Below are 24,675 nucleotides of genomic sequence, written 5' to 3' on the forward strand. Positions count from 1 at the left end.
TAGGTTACTGATCTCTACAAAGAAACTTAAACCATGAGCGGTGGTGATGATAGCTGCAGGGTTCAAAGTTGTGACATTTGTTTATTTTTAAAGGTGTGTGAACCGCAGAGCTCAGAGAAGAAGGAGACCTGAATGAGGACAGTTTCATGTTAAATCCACCGCAACAGGCAGATAAGAATCCATCACCATGGAACAATCACTGCTAACTACCTTATAACCATACATTATCCCTTACATATCAGATCTTAATGTATCATACTATATCTATCCTTGTAGAGCCTTATTTCATTTAAAATGATTTTCAGTTTGTGTATTATCTTTGAAGGTAATTTTACAACTCCTTACCTCTAAATACACAGAACTATGCGCTTAAGGAAACACAAACAGTTCACTTGTATCTTGTGATCCCCTCAGGAGAAAATGCATAATCTATTTTTTCATTGTCTGTAATCTGAGAGCAGCTTCTGGTTCTGTTCTGAATATATCATCATATAGGCTTACACTGTAACATATTTTATTGATTATTTTGATTAATTACACAATGCTGTCTCCATAAAGGCCCAATCCAAAAGGCCACAAAAATCAATTTTAAGGGCAAACTGGAATTACAGCCTTGTGGTAGTAATCTACGACCAATTACAATGAGCTGCAGTTTATATCCACCATTGCTTTCCTCTGAAAGACAGTGGAGCTGTGGCCTGGATGTGGGACTTATTTGTATCCTGACAGGCACTGAAAGAATACTTGAATACAGAACCATGACACAAGTAGGTCTAAATTAAGACTGGGATGTTGCAGCATTATTATTTACTAAGATCATGAAGAATAGGATCAGAATAATGCTTTATTCATCGTCATTCTACAACAAGTGAAGAGGCAGAGCACACTGTTAGGTGGGTCAATTGAAACAGTTGTAAGATGATCAAAGCAGACTTGAGGAGATAACTAGTTTGAGTGCTGCCTTAGTAATCAGGCTAACAGTGAGTACAATGTGCCACTTTCTTTTAAATCCCCACTAATGAGAGTTTGTAAAAAAGAGTCTTCAGTGTGTGATGCATCCCCCTCTCAGCGTGAGTGCACAGACTGATCCTTCTGACGTTGACTTTCTCCTCCTCTCTACCTTGTTTCTGTCTTTTCTCCAGTTTGGTCGGACAGAAGTGATCGATAACACGCTGAACCCCGACTTTGTGAGGAAGTTTGTCCTTGATTTCTTCTTTGAAGAGAAGCAGAACCTGCGCTTTGATGTGTAAGTGGGAACATCTTTTCTCTTTCAGCTCACAGCAGGGTGTTCTAACTCCTTTGTTAAACCACAGAATGACTTCAGTCAAGCTTGCTCTTTTCTGACCCACTGACTCATACCAGCCCGGTATTAGAGCCGCAGTCAGAGCTGATTATTATCAAAATGTTTGGATTGAATGATTTCATTGAAAGATTATTTTTTATTCATTTGACCTTTTTTGACCTGGAATATTTTCATTGAATAAAATTCTGATAAAGACCCTTTGAACAGTGGACAGTGGGGGCTTGCTTAATGAGGAGGGCCTCCAGCAGTTGGAGGTTCGCTGTCTTCCTTAAGGGCACCTCTGCAGTGCCCACTAACTAAGCGTACACCTCTCCAGCTACCAGCCTAGTTTCCAAACTTGGTCTATGGCGGGGCCTACAGACTGAGACTGCCAGTCCTACTTTTATTCTCACTTGATAAAAAAAAAAGGCTTCATAAAAATACAAAAAGTAGTACTGAAAAAAAAAAGTGGAAAAGTTTTTCTTTTTCTCTCGTCTAAGTTTTACAGATGAAGACCAAAAACCATAAACAAAAAACTTGAAATCTTGACCTTCACAGTCTTAGAGATAAAATATGTACTTTTGTTTTCTTGAAAAAAAACAAAAACAAAAAAAAACAACAAAATGGAAAAAAAGACTTCTGGATCTTAGTGGGAAATAATAAAAGAATCAGATCAGAGATAGAAAATGTATCACCTTCTCAGGGTCTCTGTACGGTTTTACCACACTTATGATGTGGAGTTTGTTGTGACTCTGAACATTTCTGACAGCCTTTCTAAATGTGTTGAATCCTCTGAAATATCAGAACTGGATCTATCAGGCCTTCAGAGTTTAAACCTGAAACAATCCTCTCCTCACCAGCATGGCTGTCTGCATCAATAAAACACTGGGTTGCACAATTTTGTCCTTCACATGTCCCACCTGAGTGAAGCCCAACTTATCAGACTATACAGCATTTAACATATTTGATCCCATGCAGACGCAATTTAGTATAAACCGTCTAATGCTATTTCTTTTCACGTTAACTGCATCAAACAGACTGAGAGAGTTCTGTATGAGAGGCATTCAGGGGAATAAATAAGCACAGCTTGCTTCTCAATCATTACCACACCGCCTTTTAGCGAGGTAATGAAACCCCAACTTCTGCAGCAGCTCCCCATCTCTATTCGTTTTTACAGTTTTGGATTGAAAGATGATTGTCTGGAGGCCAAATTCTTTGTTTGAAATCACAGCTGAAATGAAGACGATCTGTTAATTCATTTAAACACAGTACTCATGCTGCCTTTTAATAATTCCCCGTGTTTGTCGTAATCCGTTTTTCCTCTAAATGTACTGTCAGACCTCATTATTCACCTCAAAGTTGTAGAGCACCGCTCAGAGCTTTAAAAATAAGATGCTCTGAAGAATTTATGTGGAGAGATAAATAGGAAATATACTCTGAGAGTTTGCAAATGAGCACAATGAGTTCTGCTGCCAGTCAAGGCAAAAAAAAAGCCTCCCAGAGGATTCAGAGAAAAGAGAACTGTTTTTGTTTGTTTACAGATCTGCAGAGTTTCTCTGTTGTTGTAGATCCTTCTCAAACTCAGGCTTAATGTGAAGTCACTCATGAGACTGACGAGAGGGAGATAACTTAGATTTTTCCAGCTTCATTCTTCACAGAGAGGATCAAAGCTTCTGCAGGGGCTCAGAGGAGGCAGCCAGCAGGGGCTCAGAGGAAGCAGCCAGCAGGGGCTCAGGTACATTAGGAAGCCAAAGAACCTATCCCTCATATTGATCCTCTGCCCATCACCATGTGATCAATAACTGTGAACATCAACAGCACCAGGCTGCTGCATTGATTCAACTAATCCCAATTTCCAGTCAATAACAAAAGAGGCTTCAGTCTGAATTGATGGGATTGTTTAAACTCTGAATGTCAAAGAGGGAACTGCACATTTGAACCTGTGTCCAGTGTAAACAGTGCGGGGAAGTGACATAATCTGACTGTTAACGATGATGTCATCTTTGTTTTCATGGCATGGTTATTATTAACCTTTGTAGTTCCACAAAACAGAAACAGACATCTTATACAACTTGCAATATTTCTGAAATAATTTGAAAGACACATTTGAACTTTAAGTTGGGCTGTATTCCTGAATATACAGTAATAGTATAATCCTGCAGAGGGTTCACAAACAGGTAACATGTCTAATTTTGACCTGCCATCAAATTACTAAAGGTTAAATATTTTGTAGTAAATAAAAGTTAAAATCTGAACTTTGGCAGCCTGCAAGTTTATCAACGTCCAAGTCAGAAGTTAATCACTTCATCAAAGTACCAGTGACTCTGAAAGGTTTCTCACTGAACCCAAAGGAGGCTGCTTGAAAATGCGGAGTAAAAGACCCAACACAAAGCAGTGCAGCAGGAAACAGGAAGACTTAAGGTTAATTTATACTTCTGCGTCTAATCGATGGCGTAGCCTACGCCATCTGTGTAGCTCCCGTACCTACGCAGAGGCCTACGTACGTAGCTGACATGCACCTCCTCCAAAATGTAACTACCTGTAGAATCGACGCAGACCGCAAGCCCTGTGATTGGTCGGCTCGATGGTATTGTATTTCACGCATTTACATCACTTCCTGGATCCCCACTCATCGGCCGTGTATTTCATCTCCTCCTCTCTATTCTTCATGTAATCATGTCTGTATGTTAAACAGCAACATGTATCAGCTGTAGATTAACGAAACAAGCTCTGAATCGCCGTTGGAAAAGTAAACAGAGTATTGCTGCTCGACATGGACACATCGACGCACAAGTATGTGGTGCTCAGGTCCGTGTCAGCACCTGCTACGTAGGGGCGACGTAGAAGTATAAATCAGCCTTTACTCTGAAAGGGTTCTAATCTGCAGGTTACAAACAAGCGGCAACATCCAGTCTTAAGATATGAAGCCCATGTGGAAGTGTTATAAACTGCAGTTCATGGAGCGTCCACTTGATGCTGGCTGCAGAAATACCTGAAACCACATACACACCCATTCAAAGAAGATGATCTTTAGAGCAGAAATAAACATGTTTACAGCCTGGTTTAAAAAACAGTTTAGGTCTGAATAGCTCTTCTCTCTACCTGCACATACTGTACGAGGGTGAATTATTTTTACAATTGGGTATTTTCGAAGAAATTAAAATTGCAAGTTTTGCCTGAATAAGGGCTTGGCTGACTTGATTGACGGGCTGGCACCTTGCAGCTGTTAGCAAAAAGGCTGAAGGCCTTTACCTCACACTAGCTTGGACAAAGTAGGGTTGTGTTCAGCATTTCCAAAATGGCAACTGCTGTAGATCGGCTCCAAAACAGGGCCTCAGGAACAGATGGTTGACGTCACGGATACTACGTCCATTTATTAAACAGTCTATGGTTACAACCTGCCCACAAACCATCAACTCACTTTTTACTCAGCTACCAACTAAAGAAATCACCTTTAACACAAATATTGATTTAGAAATGATTGTATTGGTTTAAAAAATGATGTATTAATACAGCTCCCAGATTACTCAGATTCAGGTTGGTGGAGCTCCAGTGGGAACAAAATTGACCAACAATGATTGAGACATTGGGACTCCATCAAAAGGGTAGAAATAAAATAAACTGGACTGTATTGTCTGAAAACCACAGAGGTTCAGAAAAGAGAAAATCAAGTTAAAAGGTCTATTCAGCTGTTAGATTAAGCTTTTTGCTCCAGTGACTGTAACAGCCAACCATCAAGCTTTTATAGTTTCCACAGATTACATTATGGCAAAATGACAAATATAAAAGATGCAGAGACAGTTATGGGGGCCTTAGTGTTTCCAGAGTAATTGAACTTGAATGAATAATAATATATGCATTCAAAACTCTTCATAAAACAGAACATCAAATGAAATATTATACTGCATGTGTGAGTCCAAGTTCATGGTTTGAATCTCCCTCCCCGGGGACAGCAGCTGTCTCGCTTATTAAGGAGGCTTAGTCTCCGACCAAGTAAATCATTAATGCTGAATTATTAAGCAGAACAAAACATACTAACACACATGGGTGCTATGCATCATCCTGTCGTGGTTTCTACGGGAATCTTTGTCCTTCACACATGACAGCAGATCTTTTGTCACTATTGTCCTGATCAACTTCCACTTAGTGCATGCTCATATATTTTTTTTATTCTATTCTCTCACAACAGAAAGGAAGAGAGATCTAAAATAATTCATTAACTCATTAAAGCAAATTTAGCAGAAAACACTTGGTGAAAGCTTCTTTAGGAAACTGATGCGCATTTTTCAGAACCAACTAATTAGACGTGGAGTATTCTTTGAGTCATATGAAATAAAAAAGTCTGCTGATGCTCATTTTGTCGACCTTTGGAGCATTTGAAACATAATGGATCTGTTCAGCTTATGGGCTTTTTAAAGGATGCAAAATAGATGAAAACGTAACATAAAAGGAACTGCAACAAAGCTCAAGAGGCTCTTTTCATAGAGAAACAATAATGCTGTTTACAGGGGAAATTATTTTGGAGCTTTCTTTCACACAGAACCAGACAATGCTGGTGTTTTACTCCCCCATAGACTTATTTAACTCCACGTGCCTTAAGTCTATAAGTAGAAGAGGCGCAACTTGAAATACAACAGAGTTGGCATTTGGGCCCATGTCTCCTCTGAGCCATTTGCAGCTTCTGAAGCCCCGCTCACCCTGGAACTACTGACATTTTCTAGATAATTTCAGGACATCCAGGCCTGATGATTTTTAGGGATGTGCCATTCGATATACTCCATTTGGTTCAGCTGAGGGGGGCACCAGGGTAGCACATGTAGGAAGAGGAGTCTTCCATCATGGTGACTGTTTCTGTGATTATATCTACAACATGTATTAGGAATAGGATGTTTTTGAAATACAAAGAGAACAGTAGAAATCATGACGCTAAAAACAGCCGGGCACTATACAGAGTTTAAAGGAGAAAATTTCAGCTCAGTGTAAACAGCTTCATCACCTCTCTCCCTGTTTAAGTTATATTTTCTTGACCTTTACCTGCTACATTTTTTTTTGTGATCAATTGTTTATTGGTTGTTTTACAGTGGCTCTGACACTGCAAAACATAGCACAAGTGATGATTCGGCCATTTCATTGACCCCACCCCACCCTCCGCACAGAATGGCAGTGTGCATAGGGCAGTAACAAAAGAGGACAGGGTCATATGCACCTAAAGAAGAAAATAATAAGAAAAGGACCCTAACAGATTGTCAAAAAGTAATAAAATAAATTAAATACAAAAATAACCCAATAATAATAATAATAATACATAAAAATAAAGTATAGGTAAAGTAAAATAATAACAATAATAATCAAATATTTATCATGATGACAGAAAAGTTAAATATTTACCTGCTACATTCATACATCTGCTCGCCCACCTTCTTGCAGTTTTTTCAGTTAGGATGCTGGCAGGGGAAAAAAAGTGGATAAAGTAAGGCAGGAGATGTTTGCCGTTTGTGCTCACATCTGCTGCTGACCTAGGTTAAGTTAAGACATTTCTGTACTTGTGTGAAAGGGCCTTTTCTTTTTATTAACCTTTACATTACAAGGAATAATCCCATTGAGATACAGAGTGAGTCCTGGCCAAGGCAAGCAAACAAACAATAACACGTAGCTGTAATGTCAATTAATAGATTAGCAGTGTTAAGCTCTAAAACATGTGCACAAGCTGATCAGATCATCCTTTATCCTAGTTTTAAAATCCTCCAATCGAATTAAACAATCCAGTTTTAGGTGAACTCGCAGCTCAGACCAGGTTGAGGGAGCAAAAACATTAAAAGCACTTTTACCAAAAACAGAGCGAGACAGATGAATAACAAAAATAATTTGCCCATGGGACTTAAGATTACAGCCACTGACGACTTAAGGAGTCAATAAAGAGCATAAATAAGATGGCAGATCATAGAGGATGGCCTTATAGAGAAAGAGATACCAATGCTCCATTCTTCTGTTGTGTTAGGAAGACAAGCCTACCTCTTCATACAAGATACAGTGATTTGTGCAGAATTCTAAACCAGAAACAAACCGCAATGCATCATGGTACACTGAGTCCAACATCTTCAGAGAGGCTGAGAATATACAGAGTATCACCAGAGTCAATTACAGATACAAAGGTTTCTAGAATTAGCTTTTATTGAGTAGCAAAAGAAAAACAGCATTTCTGTTTCTGTTGAATAAACTCAACTTCACCCTCAGTTTTTTGGTTAAACTCTCAATATGACGACTAAAAGACCTAAGAGAAAACTAAAGTATATAAATGTTTGATCACATTCAATCACCTCATTTGTAAGAGTAAAAATCTGAGAGTCATCTTTCCTTTAATCTCAATCACAAAACTATAAGCACAGCACATAATCACTGAACAATCACCACTGATATTCATTCACAGTTTAAAAAACGCTGATGTGTACAGGGGTCAGGTAACACTGGTGTGACAAATAAGCAGTTCTATTGACCAATCTGCAGAACCATGATTCATACAAATAATTACAATGACCAGTGATGTAGCAGCTGCCACCTTAGCCGCTCTGTTGCCTATTTTTCATCTGAAGACCAATACACATGCCCACAATAATCCATATTATAATAACTACACTGAACACCAGACGTGTTTCACCAAACACCGACCTGGAATATCCAACAGAAGTTCAGTAACAGAGAAGACAAGGAGCCCCATGCATACATCATTTTTTAAATGATCATCCACTGTTAGCTCTGTGTTGGCTCGACGTTGCTGCATGTGTAATAATATAGGACATTACTGTTCTAGTCAATGATGTAATGATGAAATGTCCCTTTCCTTTCAGTCTGTTGGCACATTTTCATTACCGTAGCTTCACACACAGCAGGACTCCTGCAAACAGAGTCTCAGAAATAAATGGGTATACATTGAGTTTCCAGCGTATCCCAGATATGGATTATACCGAGTCCCAGGAGAGAGCTGTGGTCTCCCTGATACGGGGTCACTGGAGGGTATTCCAATAAAAGTGAGCATCCAGTAGAGGGAATCAGTTATTAAAGTGAAACCTCTCCACACAGGTTATTTTTAACCCAGTGGATCACAATGGAAAGATGTGGAGCAAAGTGATGTATGACTTCCATAAAGAGTGGAGGATGAATGGACTGAGCCGATGGATGGTGACAACAAAAAACATACATCATGTGAGGTCTTCTCACTTGAAGCCTTCAGTGTTTTTTCATTGTTTGAATGTCACATGTAGCTGTTTTATTGTGTTTTAATACATTTCAGTGAAGGTATTTCATCGATCAGATGCAATGATGTTCCAGTCATAGTTATAGTTATTGCTGTTCCACACACTAAATGTGATTAAACATGCATTATTGAAGGATGATGATTGTGCCTGTTTTCAACAGACCCAAATATAAGGGGTCACTACCCTCAGTCCAAAAGCAGTGGTTTATATTGATATGAATTTTAAAAAAGACTAAAACACGTTGTTTCCTTTTTATACGGCTCAGTAGGTTGTTGTTTTTTTTTATTTTGTTTTTATTGGTTTTTAGACAGAGACAAAGTATAAATAACGAGAGACACATGAAGGACGTAACGGAAATAAATAAGTAATAATAAGAACAAAAGAAAGATGCTATAATTCTGACAATGATTGAGGTGATGACATTTACAGCACAAACATAAGAGTCATACAAAATGAGAAAGAAAAAACAAACAAAAGAAAACTAAACAACGCTTAAGCATCAGCATGTTACAAAGTGGGTTGGCGGCAGCTCTAAAAACACGTGTCATCTGAGACACCGTTAAGAAGGTTCAAGCACATGGTAAGTGACTTAAGAGGGAGGTATGCTGGAGGAGGTCATCCATATTTTCATGAAAGTCTTTTCTCTGTTACCCAATTTGTATCACAATCTTTCCAAATGCAAAACATTCCCCAAAATCTTTGAGCCATTGCTGAAATGAAGGACTCGCTTCTGACTTCAAAATTCGCAAGATAAGGCGTTCAGCCAACAATATACATAATATTTCGCAATGGAGGGGTTTGTGTCTACTGAACCAAAGATAGCAAGAAGGGGATCTATAGTTTTATTAAATGCTCTTGATATATAATCAAACACAAGGCTCCAGAAAGAGGGTAATTATTGCAAGACCAAAAATGGGCAAGTGTTCCAGTGTATTGTTTACATTTATCGCAAAGTGGGAAAGTGTTAGGATCTATGGTAATGAGTATAATATACTCAATGACATACGCATTGAGTATAGTCTTTGGAAGAGTAAAGTCTGTGTGGCTCAGAGATTTCTGAAACAGTCGCTGTAGCTCTGGTTAAATATTTCTGATATAAAAGGACAAAGTGAATCTGTTGGAGACTATTTTCAGCTGCGGTTGAGTTAACACTTGGAGCTATGGTCAGTATCTTTGGTAACATGACAGTGTATGTTAGACTGAGTGAAAATAGACTATGGTGATGGATAATCTTGTACGGACACATGGACAAATCAGGATTTTAGTTCAAATGAAGAGTCTACCTTCATTTTGGAGTCCAGCTCCTGTGTATAGTCTTATATTTAAAATGATCACAATGCAGACTTTTTCTCCTGTCAGTCCATAACCCGCAGATTTTCTTAGGTATTTTATTTTGCCATTGATGGCTTAACATGTGTTGCAGCTTGTTATGGAAAAACCAGAGCACAAAGCGAAACAAATGAATCTACAGAATGCAGTTCGCGGTGTCTGATTTATTTTAACACTCACAAAATAGTAAACAAAGTTCAGGGAGGGTAAATGCCAGAACTACCCTCACTGTGTCTAAATCTTCCATACAAATAAATCCTAAAAACAGGTATGCTGTTAAGTAAATAATGCTTGTCAGGTGAGTCCTCAAAAGAACAAATGAGAGTCGAGAGAGAAGGTGGTGCCAAGTAATCTCCTGCGTTCCACACTTAAAAGCACGCCATCATCTGTCGTCCAATCACCGACAGACACAAAGAGAGGGAAACACATTATAAAGAAAACGTCATCAACCCGAGGCAGGGAGGCAGAACAGAATAATATCATACTTTAACATTACAGCGATTAGACGTGTGACTCACGCTTAAGTCTAAGTTGAGCATCTGAAAAACACACAGAGGGACTTCACACTGTGGCAGAGACAGAGAATGGTTGGGATGATGTCACCAAGTAAAAAGATTTCACATGGATGTGTTTTTAATGATTCAGGGTACAAGTTGAGCTCTGAGGAGTAGATTCATACAGGATTAGAAGGTTACTACAAACCAACAACACGCTGCTGTTATCTATCGAATCTAATGTATTCTCCCAGCTGAGTAGAATACCTTGTGGCTTATCGGGGTAATGTGTGGCATTACCATATGATCAACCCAAATCCTACAAACATATTCAACACACTGAGACGACTGTCTTGTGTCCCTGAGGACCCCGAGATTAAACCACTGTCAGAAACAGCCACCGCAGCAAAATACCAACCCATTCCTTCTCAACACAGCATTCATTATGTAGTTAATAGAATACACAGCACACGCACATTAATATTTAAAGACAGACACAGTACATTTGTTTATTGTGTAACAGAAATATACAGCATTTCTCCCTTCTACCTCGATAGTAAGTGATAAATAGAATGAGAAAGTATTTGCACAATGATCATAGACATACCAAATTAAAATAAAAAATATGTATCAATCGGGTTAATCCTGTTACGTTAGTATTTTTCAAAAGCACCCCTTAACAGAAACTCAGCCATGATTATCAAGAGACAACGTTTGTTGATTTTTTTTCTGAGGAACTTTAGTTTGTGTTGATTTTGGCAAGTGGCTGGACAACGTGCTACATCTTATCTCTACCTGTTTTGCTCTATACACAATTTTTTAAACAACGAATCTCTGTTGTGTTTTGCAACAGTGAAAAGTATCACTGAATCTTTTCTTTGGAAAATGCAAACAAAGGCTGTTTCAGCAGTGTGCTGTTAATCTCATCCGACTCCAACCCCGGGCAGCAATTTCAGACTACATAGAAATAGTCAGCCTTCTAACTGGTGGTCTCATTTGCTTTTGTGGCTCAAAAAGAGGCATAGGTATTGATTTCATTCTGTTGATAAAAAACTAAAAACTCCTCTCAGGAGCTTTAAAGTAAATTTGATAAAAATGTATAGACCTTTAACTCAACTCAAACAGTTTTATTTATATAGCACTTTTCATACATTCAAGCATGCAGCCCAAACTGCTTCACAAAAGAACAGAGAGACAGAAAACAACAGAGATAGGTAAAATGATACAAGACTAGAATAAGACAGAGGAAGGTGATTTGAAATACTGAAAAATAAAATCATTACGATCAAATAAAATCAATAAAATCAGAGACAAATCAAAAAAATCAAATCAATAAAATCAAATCAATATAATAAAATCTAAGAAATACCAGAAAAATAAAATAGAATATAATTTAATAATAAAAAATAAAGTCAATAAAATAAAAATGATGCTAAAACAATGGTGATAAGGTAACAATGCAGTCCAGGGCTAAAAGGAAATTACTCCAAGTTAAAAGCCAGATTAAAAAGGTAAGTCTGAAATTTACTTTCAAAAGCACGCAGAGAGCTCACGTTTTAATTTCCAGAGGAAGAGAGTTTCCCAATTCAGGAGCATAAAAACAGAAAGCTCTCTGGCCGGCACTTGTGAGGGACACGTCCTTTTATATTTTCTATTTATTTTACCTTTATTTAACCATATAAAACCCAATGAGATCAAGACCTCTTTCACAAGGGCAACCTGGCCAAGAGGTCAGCAGCACATGTCAAATAAATAATACATGGTAACTGTCTCTCTTGAGGAACATTTAAAAGGAAAGCAATCAATTTTAAGACTCCTGGAAATGGAGTTACTGCACATCTAGTGTTTATGATATTGCCCTTTCATGTTGGTAATGCAACAGAAACCTCAACTTCTGATAGTACTGGTAGACAACATGGAGGATATTTTCATATTACTCTTAACGTATTTAGAGTATGGGGTTGGGACGAGTTACAGGACTGGTTGAGTGAGAAGAAAATGCCAACAGAACAGTTACAGGGAAGATGACCTCAAACAGGTTGGTCGTCAGATTTGTAACAGTGAAGAAGGATCATGTTAAGGCTTTACTGTGAATGAAAATGTTAAGTTTAATGTTAACTTGACCCAAACGTGGGCTGATAAGGATACCGTCACCATTGGTATTTGGGTATACCATCAGGGTCTTGTCCACTCCACTGTCTGGATTCTATTCCACATCCCCACCAGCTAACTTTACACTATCCCTTATATAAACACTGACCATGTTTCCTCAGTTCTGTTGTGAAGGAGTTTGAGCCCTTAACAACATCAATGAAAATTGGCCAAAGTTTGAGCTGTGATGGCGAAAGAGTTAAAAAGGTTGCAGCCATCGTAAACTCTGATTGAATCAACAAAGATGTGCACATTCAGGAGAGCTGGTCAACCCCTCTCTTGTTAACCGTCCCATTCACATTGATACAGAAGAGATTGGGGTCGTCATACACTTGGCAAAACATGTTGAGTCATGTGGACCAAATTACTTTAGTCATGGTTATCTGGACTGAACAATGTCTGAACACAACATTAGAGAGGCGAGAGAGCTGGCTCAGTCATTAAAGCTGTGATAATGAGAGCTTTAAAGGCCCAGGACCAAACAAACACCAGTGGTACCAGTCAAACTCAAAACACAGTAAAACCTAGCTATGGGTGCTAATAGTGTAAATTCCATCAGACAGAGAGCACAGGTGTGCAATCATTGCTTATTGTAGAAAATATAATTAAAGCTGTTCTACATTTTCTCTGTGCAGCCTAAAGGAATGAATCAGACCTTAACTTAACATGCCGTGCAGGGAGGTGTAATTAGATTTTAAATGTATGCTGCACTCTGCTTCTTTCCAGCCAAGATTGTAAGAGAAAAGAGGCTTTATGCATGATGCAAACTGGAAATTTACATCACATCATTATTGCTTTTTCATTTAGAAACACAACGTGTTACTTTAATTGATTTTTCTTGATCTCACATGCTTGAAACCCACAAATGCACAGTGAAAGGAAAGTGTACAATGTTCAGCACGGTGCTCAGGTGAAGAATAACTAAAGATGGAGTTGTTTCACCAGACCTCTTGTCGAGTCGAGTCTTGAGTCATCAGAGTCCTCAGTACCCGAGTCAGAGTTGAATCCTCATCACAGATATTATTTATCGCTGTTTTACTCCAAACTACAGTATTAACCATGACTAACAGTGTGGGAGCTTTTTCATTTACTGACGTTAGATCCTGTCGGCACGTCTGGAGATTAAAATGATTAATAAAGTTACAGAACTGTTTGTCATGTCTAAATGCAAACAGAGGCTCTCTAAATGGGGAGACACTTATTGATTCTGTTGCTGTGGGATCACTGCAGGTGTCTAATACATTTGCAAATACCTGCAACCCACCTGCTAATAATCAGAATTTTAATCTTGGACCCAGTGGTGGAGTCACTTTAGTTGCTAACATTCCCGTTAGCTAGTCTAAGGTAACGTAATAAACAGTCCAATGAAACTTTTCTGGATGAATCCCTGACAGAAGTTTGTGAAAGTTTGAGCTTGTGCCTGTTTTCTTCTTGATTCTTCTTTTACATATCACAGATGTTGAATGGCTTATGCTTGCATTTGCTGCAAAATCTTTGAAAGCAAATGTACAAGTCACATCACCTCACCTTAACTACCTGGAGCCTGCATGTATGGAGCCCAAGCGGCATCCTCCGGTCTCAAAATATGAAGCCCATGCAGAAGTGTTATAAACTGCAATTCATCGAGTGTCCGCCTGAGGTTGGATGCAGAAACACCTGAAACCACATACACACTAACTCCAAAAAGACGACCTTTACCAGAGAAATAGACATGCTCACAGCCTGGTTCAAAAAACAGCTTGGCTCTACGCTGCTCATTTCTCTGTTGGCACACACTGTACAGGGGATGAATATTTTTCTAGCACGACAGTTCAAGAGATATTAAGATTATGCGTTTTTGCCCATTTAAGGACATGACTGACTTGACTGACAGGCAGGAACACTGTAGCTGTTGGCTAGGAGGCTCAAATTCTGCCTGTTTACCTCACAATAAGTTTGGTCAAGTTGTGTCTTCAAAAAAGCGCTCAGGAACAGATGGGTGACGTCACAGATACTACGTCCATTATTTATACAGTCTATGATGGAGCCTGAGTCCATTGAACGTGGCAGTACTGTAGTACTGTATGGGGTGGGTTGTTATATTTGGGTGTTCTGCCGGTTGATATGATGGACATCGGGAGCTGGCATGGAAGGGGGTTCCTCTGGGATTCCAGAGTTAACGGTTTAGCCTTTAGGTGTCGTGGGCCGAACTAAATGAGACATCACTGAAGGGAGGAGCTCACTTGATAACCCATATGATGTGTTGCCTCTCGTTCCCATCTGTCCTTTCAGTCTCAGGCTTTGGGGGACATCAGGAGCCAAGTGGTAGGCCAGGGGTTCCCAAGTGTGGTCGGGACCCCCTGGGGGGTCGTGAGACACAAATAGGGGGTCGTGAGATATCTTCTGGATTGCGAGATATCTTCTGGATTGTGAGATATCTTCTGGAATCTTTTTTTTTTTAAGTTATCTTAAAATAGTACATTTTACCCATTATAGCAAAAAAATATTGAAAAAAATAGTAGCTAAACTTGAAATAAAACCATGAAAATAGAAAATGTAATGAGTTTTCTGCCTTTCTTTGTTACAAGATGACTCATAAGTTTAGGGTTAGTGAACAGTTAATTATCAAAAGCATCAGTAGCAGCAGGTTAATTCATAACCGCACAGGAAACACAGACACATGCTCATATACTGTAGGTAGGCTGATTTTCTACAGACCAGCTAAATGAAGCCACATTAAATCACTTAAAGGGATAGTGGGGGTCGCAGGTCCTTGGCACCTATATTTTGGGGGTCACAGGCTGAAAAGTTAGGGAACCCCTGTGATAGGCTACTAAACTTATCAGTGAAGGGCATAGTGGACTTGGTTTCTTCACTGAGCACTCATCCTTTCTTTCAACACATGTCCCTTGTGTTTATCTCAAAATATTAAAGCATCCTGTAGTAACTGTGGCTGACCAAGACAGCCCATGGGCTGCAGGTTAACACACGTCAGTCTGAGGGCGTCACTGGAATCAACACAACATGAAAACTCCTCACAGATTCTTCATCCTAAAGCTTTTCTTCATACGTCAGCTCATGGTGTTAAAGCTGTAACCTCTCATTACAGCGCTGAGTTTCAGTGGCTGACACGAACATAACAGAAATGGGACTGCACTGCACTAATCTCCTCCATGATTACTGTATGAATCAGCTTTAACTACCTTGCTGGATATCTTTCCCTGTGTAATGCTCTTACAGCAGAGTTTTACAAGCATGAGTAAATCTCTCAGCGTGAAGCCATGAAGAGGAGGAAATCCAAGTTTTTTAATAAACCACAGTTTCATGAGTCTACATCACAAAGGATGCTACACCCTAAACCCCCAACACAGATTTTCATTTGCTGCAGCTCAAATGTGTGGAGCTCAATTCACTGAAGACACAAGCAGCTCTACATTGTTTGATGTGACTGTGTAGCACAAAGAAGAAACAAAGGAAGCAATGCGCTGAGATATGAAGGTGACTTTCACTGTTTTACAACACAAACAGTTTTCATTTCTGATTAGAAGCCCCCTGGCTCCCCTGACGCCTGCCATGTAAATCAAGGTCATTAGATTTTTTAGCTCTTCTACACTCAAATCTCATTTGGCCATCGCTCACAGGCTTATCCTACTGTGTGGTAATTTCATTTTATCCATGCTAAGCTCAGCAAAGAGCTGCGTTTGACATCACTGGAGAGGGAGGTTTCACAAAGGGAGTGTGGGGGGGTTAGAGAGATTTCTGTTGAAATGGAGAAACGGAGAGATTGAAGATTAGCAGTGATGCACCGTGGATGGAGATCTAATGAAAGTGTGTGGGGTTGGATGGAGTGTTTTAAATGGAGAGCACTGAAACTGGTACTCTGGACGAGCTACAGTGCCTCGGTTGGTGGTATATAGCCTGAGCCTCTCTTATATTCCCTTTCAATTCAGTTATTTCCATTAGTCCCCTGCTTTACTCCCTCTTCAAAGACCTTTCACCGAACACTTGGCGTATGCCGAATGGAGATCCAGAAAGTAGCAGGCAATCACAGCGATGTTAGTGGGCACTATAGTTATTTTCATTCTCCAAAACAGCTCCATCATTTTATGCCTTTCCGATTGACAGGACTAAAAAAAGAGATAGTTTGTGGTGGATGTTTTCCCCCATTATATTTCCAAAACTTGCCCTCTCACCTCTTCCTGATGCAGGGCGTGTTGGTCAGTTTGTCACACAGTTGTCAGCTCCTTCACGCTGCAATGCTGTGGTCTCTTTTCTGACCATGCATGACCATCACCTGTCCATCAAGAGGCTACAGGGTGTGTGCAGGGGTGAAGTATTGAGGAGAGGAAACTGTAAGAAACATTGACAACACGAGACAAGGGGGAAATGATGGAAACCCCCGCCTCCTAGAAACAAAGTTTTATAAACCAACACTTTTTCACCGCTCCAAAATGTTGGTGGAAACTTTGTAGCTTGGTTTGCTGACAACATTTTCACATTTATTAGACACATATAGACAGAATGGGCTTGAGGTGAATGGTTTGGAGTATAAAAGAACAGCATTTTGACACTCAACACAAAAAAGTGCTGCATCAGTGTTGTAAAATTCAGGGGAAATAATGAGAAGTGCAAAATAAAATGGTCATTGTCAGCCTCCTACATTTGTTGAAATTCCAAGTCAAAGATATCAATACAAATTTATCTCCAACTTGACAAAAGAACAGAAGAGGTGTCACTAAATGAGTCAGAAACTTTCTGCAAAGCCACCATGCTGACAGCTCTGCAGATCTAAGATGTGATATTACACACAGTGTGTGATCTTTCTGATTCCCATGATTAAAAAGAGACTGTTCTCATCTGGTGTCACCTTAACATGACAAATATTTAACACAGTGGGCTTCTACGCACCACACAGCTTTTAACTTTTGTGCCATCTGAATTATGAATTCACAGTGAGCATTTTTCTTTTGAAACAACATGAAATGTTTGGTGCGTGAAACAGAGAATGAAACTGTTGATGGTGAAAACTTCAGACCATCAGGAGGAACACTTTCTTACAAACCTTTTCTTGTCATGTTGGTTAAAGCTAAGCCCTCAAGGAGCGTTGCTTTTCCCCCAAAAATAATTTTCAGATGCAAATTAGTGAATAAATATGTCTGCACTTTGAAGGAAACAAGAATTGGCGAAGAACATAAAATAGGAAAGAAGTGAAAACAAATATTCGGAAACAGGGGGAAGAGTTTTTATGAAAGGAAGGGAAAGAAGAAGAGGAGTTTGGGACATAAACAAACTGTCCTCCCACATCCCCTCTTACAATCATTTGACTTTGAAATGCAAATATTGAATTGGAGTGTGTAAAATCATTCACAGCGAGCCAAGTTTTGTGCCAACTGTTTAATATGTTCTGCACTTTGTCGACTCTGTGCTGCTGAAATAGTTTTTTGTCTGGAAGTCACATTTTATCGTCTTAGCTCTGCTTTCTCCCCTGGCTGCGTGAGAGGAGCAGCAGGTCCACGGGGCTTCAGCGCTGACACAACAACACTGAGACTCTGTCACTCGCCTGCCTGCTCTCCTGAGAACAGAACACTACGGAGATGTACAGTGCATATCTATGATAAAGTAACTTGCTCAGTATAATACAGCGCTGCTACTCCTCTGGGTCCATAAAGAATTCTTTTTACAACTTCTTTGTGTGTTTTCAGTCTCCATCCTTCAACTTCTGCAGCAAAGAGCATGCCGATGATTGCCGGGTTAAAGATGTAGCTCTGTGAGTGTGGGGGAAAAAGAGGTCAGGAAACAGGTGAAAAGATTGCAGGTGGTTTCTGCAGATCTAGGCGTCATCCTTCATCCTCCCTGTAGACTTTAAAGAAAGGATGGCAGAAAACGAGCAGGGCAGAGAGAGAGACGAGGAGCTGGAGAAAACATCATGTCTGTGTAATGTTATTCCACACACGAGTGGATGTCCTTTGTCAAACATGAAGTGAATCCTTTTCAAAGAAGCCCCTGATGGTGGCTTTCAAAGGATTACCTCAGGGAGTTGGTAGCCGAAGAAAGAGAGGAAGACTTTAGTCTACATGTGATCCCAGAGTTCACTCTCGAGCTGCTCCAAATCCATACATTTATTTTCCCTCCCTCAGGACTCATCCATATATAAATACTATTATTTTATTCAGTATACACGATTTTTACCTTTGTATTCCCAGGATCACTGTCCATTATGTCATGTTGCTTTGCTTGTGAAATATGAATTGAAATGTGTTGTCCAGTTTCCTCTTTAAAGGTTGATTCCACTGTTTTTCCTGTTCAAGAGTATATGACATGGAGAGGAGGTGTATATTTTTGAGGGAAGCGTCTAATGTCAGCTGTTATTTTTTAATTGCAGGTACAATGTGGATACCAGGAGCTCCAACCTTTCAAAACATGTAAGCAGCTTCTTTAGTGACCCTATCCTTGTCATCTGAAGTGACCTGACAAAAGTCAAACATGTGACTAAATACATAAATAGATTGTTAATGAAGTTTAATTATTGGCACCAAATCCACTCTATCCAAATCCAATAGTTTCTCACTCACCATTGATAACTCCTCCGTCTCACCCTCCCCCCAGGTTAAGAGTCTGGGTGTCATCCTTGACAGCACATTATCCTTTCAATCACACATCAATAACATCACCCGGACTGCCTACTTCCATCTTCGTAACATCAATCGTCTCCGCCCCTCCCTCACCCCCCACACTGCCGCCATCCTTGTCCACAGCCTTGTCACTTCCCGTCTGGACTACTGCAACTCTCTCCTCTTCGGCCTCCCTCACAAATCCCTCCATAAACTCCAACTGGTCCAGAATTCAGCTGCCCGTATCATTGACCGAACCCCCTCCATCCACCACATCACTCCTGTCCTCCAACAGCTCCACTGGCTCCCTGTTCAGTTCCGTATTCAATTCAAAGTCCTTCTGTTGACATTCAAGACCATCCACCTCGCCCCCCCATATCTGTCCGACCTCCTCCATGTTCCCACTCCCTCCTGCTCCCTCAGATCCTCTTCCTCCATACACCTGTCTGTCCCCTCCGCCCGTCTCACCACTATGGGGAGCCGAGCATTCAGCCACTCTGCTCCCCGTCTCTTGAACTCATCGCCACCTCAACTCAGAAACACAGATTCTTTCCCCCATTTCAAATCACAACTCAAAACGTATCTGTTCAAAACCGCTTACTCCGTCTGACTCCAATTGCACTTTCATTTTGTTATTGTTTCTATTTTTTTCTTACCCCTTGTTAGTTTATATTGTTTTCATTTTTGACTCTGATTTTGTTTCCTTTAATGTAAATTCATGTATGTATATATTTATATCTGTGCGGTGTCCTTGAGTGCCGAGAAAGGCGCCTTTAAATACAATTTTTTATTATTATTATTATTATTATTATTATTATTATTATTATTATTATAAACTTATGCTCAGTTGGTTGAAGACAGAAAAGCCATGATTTTAATTTTATTCAAACTTAGATTAGTTAATCAGTTAAGATAGTTATGAACGTAAACAGTGTAACTCTTATCTAACTGTTAATTCATCTTCTAGCTTGCTTGTTTGTGGTTAGCTCACTTTACATTCTTATGATATCAAAGATGTTTAAAAACCTTTCTAAAAAATACATATATATAAATTAAGTGTGTGTTTTTCTTAATGTAAGAGCCTGCCAACAGTTTTTCAGAGGTCTCTATTCTCACTAAATCACTTTTTGGCTGCAGGATTATTTTTGGTTGCAGCACCATGATGACCACCAAAAATAAGTCAAAGTTTGCTATTAAGGTCTCGATTATACATCCATGACTCTGAGAGGCTCAAGCCGCAAGCTCAAGTCTTAAAACATGAAGCCCCCCAAAAAATAGTTCCTTGAGTGTCCACTTGAGGCTGAATGCAAAAACCAAGGAATCCCAATTAGGTCCCAACTTTAAAATGCCCATCTGTACAGCGAATGAAACATGATACTCCATGGTCTATTTATATTACACAGCTGTTTTGATTTTATGAAGTCAAAGTGTTATACGAATATTTGCATAATTAGGGGCACGGCAGAGTTGGCATGGAGGGGGTAATATAGCTGTTATACTTCAAGCTACCAAAGTTACAGCTAACTTGGTCATTAAAACACCAGTTTAGGAAGGCTAATGCTAATTCATCATTTAACATGTAAAATAGCTTAATGCTTATTGATGCTGCATGAACGTTTTTCTCTAATTTATTCAAGCCAACAGTTAATGCTATTAAAGCTACTTTGGCATCGTCATCACATACAGATGGTATAATTCAGTAAAGGAAAATTGGTTAAGACATTGAGAGATGTTATGAAATAAACTAAAATGACTAATTACATTGTAGAAAGAATAAATGATGAGTTAAATGTTTTATTAGAGTGACAGTTATCATGAAGTGATCGGAAGTGAAAAATGTAATACTTGTACTTTGTTTAATCAGCTGACTGAGTGGGAAATTGTGCAGCTTTATTTATTCATTTATTTTAAGACATTATTTATTAATGTATTCAGTGATACTTTTGACATGACTGAATATTTTTTGCTGCATGTGTCAGCTGTCATGACTCTTTGCACTGAACTCTGGTCGATGGTTAATTGTGTCGACCTTGAATTAATGAATTGAATTTCAAATGAAGCCTTTGTCAGAGTTTGACGATGTAGAGAGTATCAATTAGAACATGGGATAGCCTCATATTAAATTCTGATATGACTAGAATTGATTGTTTTATGTAATAATTCATGGTTAAAGCATTAGACAAAAGTATTTCCTTTGTATATGAAGAATATAACATTCCATTGGACGTCAGCTTGAGCTGTTTTCATCATGTCTTTCAGCTTCTCCTCTAACTTGTGTTTCCTTTTCTTTCCTGCCTACCCACCTGGATGAGCAGAAGGTAGGCTGACACCATGTTTGAATGTGTTAAACATCAGACCGCTGACCTTTCACTGTGTTTTTTAGACTTCTTAACTTGTTTAAATACAACAAAGAAAGCACTCACACTGCTCCACACATAGTGGACCATGTGGGCTGGATGTGAGTGGATCTGTTTATCTGTGAGACTACAACTGTAGGCTCAAAATCCCTCAACTGAATCAAGTCTTTTTCAGGGTCATTAGTTCGTTCTCATGTTTTTTAGAGGCAGTTATTCTCAAAGCAGGTATTGCTTCAAGATGCAGAACATATGTAGCCCAAATGAGGTCTTTAAGTGGACAAATATGTCAAGGGTATTTGAAAAGATTGAGCCAGCAGAGCCATGACCCGACCTCCTCGTTCACCCATAAAGTCATGTTTACTATCATGATATTTTTATATCTGATGGATTAGGCCCCCTAAGGATTTATTTTTACTGATTATAAAACAGATTGAAATACACAAGGACATCTCTTTATGACCTACAAAAGTCCAATGAGGCCATCTACAACAAGAAAGACAATTTTTTTACAATAACTTTTGTTGCCTGTAACCATCGTGAGGGAGTTTGTGTCAGATGAGATGACTTACGACAAACTTTGTTTTACTTTTTCCATGACAAAGATGGGCAATGAGTGATCAATCACACTGCTAAAAGGCACCAAGATGAGACTTTTGTCTGTAAACACTCCCTCCACAGGTACAGGACTAGATCAGCAAATATGTACCACTTTGTACTAGAGAGGGCGCTATTATCGAAACACACAGACAATTTTTAACAGAAAGAATTTAGATCCTAAATCTAGAGTAGCTGAAAAATAAGATACTGGGATTAACCTTTATAGGAATTTACTATCAGAAAACAAGACAGGTTACTTTACAAAATGATTATTTGTAAACTTTATGTGACTGACTGTACGACTGCCCCACTGAAGCTGTCACGCTGGGGGAAAGACTGAAGGAGGACCCAAGTGCATATTTCAAAATTTAAAGTTTTTATTAAACAACAGAACAAAAGGTTCAGAATGTTAAAAAAAAACCTAAATCCAGAAAGTCCAAAATAACACAGAGAACACAAGAAAGACTGACACACAGGGAACACTGAGAAGACATACAATGATCCAACACAGGACATGAGGGCACATAGAAAGTAAATATACAGAGTAATTGACACAGGTGTGAACACAGGACACAGGTGAAACTAATCATGTTAATCAACAAAGGAGGGAAACACACAAGGACAGGAAGTAAAACTAAACTGGAAACACAACAGACAAGATTAAGAAACAACTTAAAAACTAACTCAGAATAAACACAAAGTAGGAATTAAGGTATGGAACACAAGGAGAAAACAAAAATAAACATGAACTCATGACAAAGCAGACATTATTAGGTGAAGTGTTGGGCCTGTTTTCAGTTTCCCCCCTTCTTTGGCTACGTTCACACTGCAAGGCTTAATACTCAATTCCTATCTTTTGCTCAGATCCGGTTTTTTGTTTGCCTGTTCACATTACCATCTATAATGTGACCTGTATCTGATTCCAGTGTTAACTGTTTGTGGCTCCGAACTGCCCTGCATGCGCAAAAGAACAGTAACAATGACGTCGCAGCTGTTTCACAAACATAAACATGGAGGAAGTCAGCATTTTCGCTGTTACAAAGTTGTTGTGCAGTGGGAGCTGAAGAATGAATGACCAGGTGCGGAGGAGGTCAAGTATGAAGAAAAAGAGAGCCAAATTGCTTGTATTGGCTTTTTGCGGAGCGTTGGCTGCAAATAAGATTGAGTTGCTCCATCGTTGCTATCCTCCATTTTTGCAAGGCTACCCCTGCGCAGAATTGTGACGTGTGTCGCCATAAAGTGACGTGAAAGTATCAAATGCGGATCAAATCCGCTTTGGCCGTTCACACTGAGGTCGCACTGAAAAAAAAATCTGATCTGTATCTGATTCAGGACTACATATGGAAGTGGTCTATATCTGATTTGAAAAAATCTGATTTGGGCCAGATTTGAGTGTTCACACTGCCTCTAAAAAATCAGACCTGGTCACTTGACCCCCAAAAAAATCGGATTTGGGACAATTTTGCCTCCAGTGTGAACATAGCCTAAGTCAGTTTTATCTCTTTTGAAATTTTTGTGGAGAGAGTTTTATTAAATGGACACTTTCATTAGTCTTCTTTCCTAGGTTAGGTTATATTTGTCAGTGCAGAGGCAGACATGGGTTCAGAGAGAGATGATGATGTATCATGTAACAAAGATCACAGGCCAGATTCAAATTAAGTCTCAGTGATGTGAGTGAGTCACTAAGTTGGTTAAAAGGAAGTGCGTGCGTTCCTTTTCATTGATCTGCTTTTCTGAGCATTGAAGTGTTTTGTAAAGGCAACTAAGTGAAATGAGAACAAACCCAGGAAGAAAATGATGTATACATGAGGTGCTCCTTTTCATACCAAAGACCACAGAAATATTGAATTACAGCGTCCATGTCAAAATATACTGTATATATAAAGAATGAGGAAGTCAAGTCACCTGCATGATTTTCATCTGGTTTTCTATTCAAAGAGGTTTGACTGGAGCTCTTTTAAGGCTCATAGTTTAGTTTTAGATTGTTTACCCCTTATGTCCTGACTGAAAAATACTCCTCCAAGTGTTTCTTTTCATGAAAGGTATGCCAAAGATTCAGTATTGGGTTGAAATGTATAATAATTTAAATTCAAATTCAGGAAATGTCTGTAAATTGGGTACAATTGGATTTAAGAGTGGTTGGGTGAGGGAGATCACATTCATGATGTAAATCAGAATCAGCACATTCGAAAGAAAGAAAAAAATAAAAATAAAATAAATGGCTCTGAAGTTAAAAAAGTGTGATTTTAAGTTTTTTAAATGTTTTCATTGAGATTGCAAACATAAAGCATGATTCTTTACAGTAACAAAAATCACAAAAGGTACTTATAGATCTGTTTGAATGTGTTGATTCAGAGGGACTTTTCTGTGAAGTCTAATCTGTGTGCTGTCTCCTCTCCTGTGTGAAGGACTTCCTGGGTCAGATGTTTTGTACACTGGGAGAGATAATCGGCTCAACTGGCAGCAGACTGGAGAGGACGCTCTCGTAAGTACAGCCCATGATAGATATCAGGTGCAGAAACAACAGGTTCATCAGTCATTAATGCACCACATGATTTGTTTCAACAGTTCTGATGCTTGGTGCTGAATTTGTTTTCTGGGAATCATGAAGACATAACGTGA

The 24,675-nt window shown here is 39.2% G+C and overlaps 1 protein-coding gene across 1 annotated transcript in view; it reads left to right on the plus strand.

The window, feature by feature from the left end:
• The window catches only part of LOC117818480 (copine-9-like), a 193,761-nt gene that overhangs the window by 58,239 nt on the left and 110,847 nt on the right, over positions 1-24,675 (plus strand). Inside the window, exons 4-7 of the mRNA XM_034691429.1 lie at positions 1,143-1,246; positions 18,871-18,910; positions 21,415-21,417; positions 24,462-24,538. Of these exons, the coding sequence (XP_034547320.1) occupies positions 1,143-1,246; positions 18,871-18,910; positions 21,415-21,417; positions 24,462-24,538 (224 nt within the window). The remainder of the gene's footprint in view (positions 1-1,142; positions 1,247-18,870; positions 18,911-21,414; positions 21,418-24,461; positions 24,539-24,675) is intronic.

This window comes from Notolabrus celidotus, chromosome 1, assembly GCF_009762535.1.
Source record: "Notolabrus celidotus isolate fNotCel1 chromosome 1, fNotCel1.pri, whole genome shotgun sequence".
NCBI classification, from domain to species: Eukaryota; Metazoa; Chordata; class Actinopteri; order Labriformes; family Labridae; genus Notolabrus; species Notolabrus celidotus.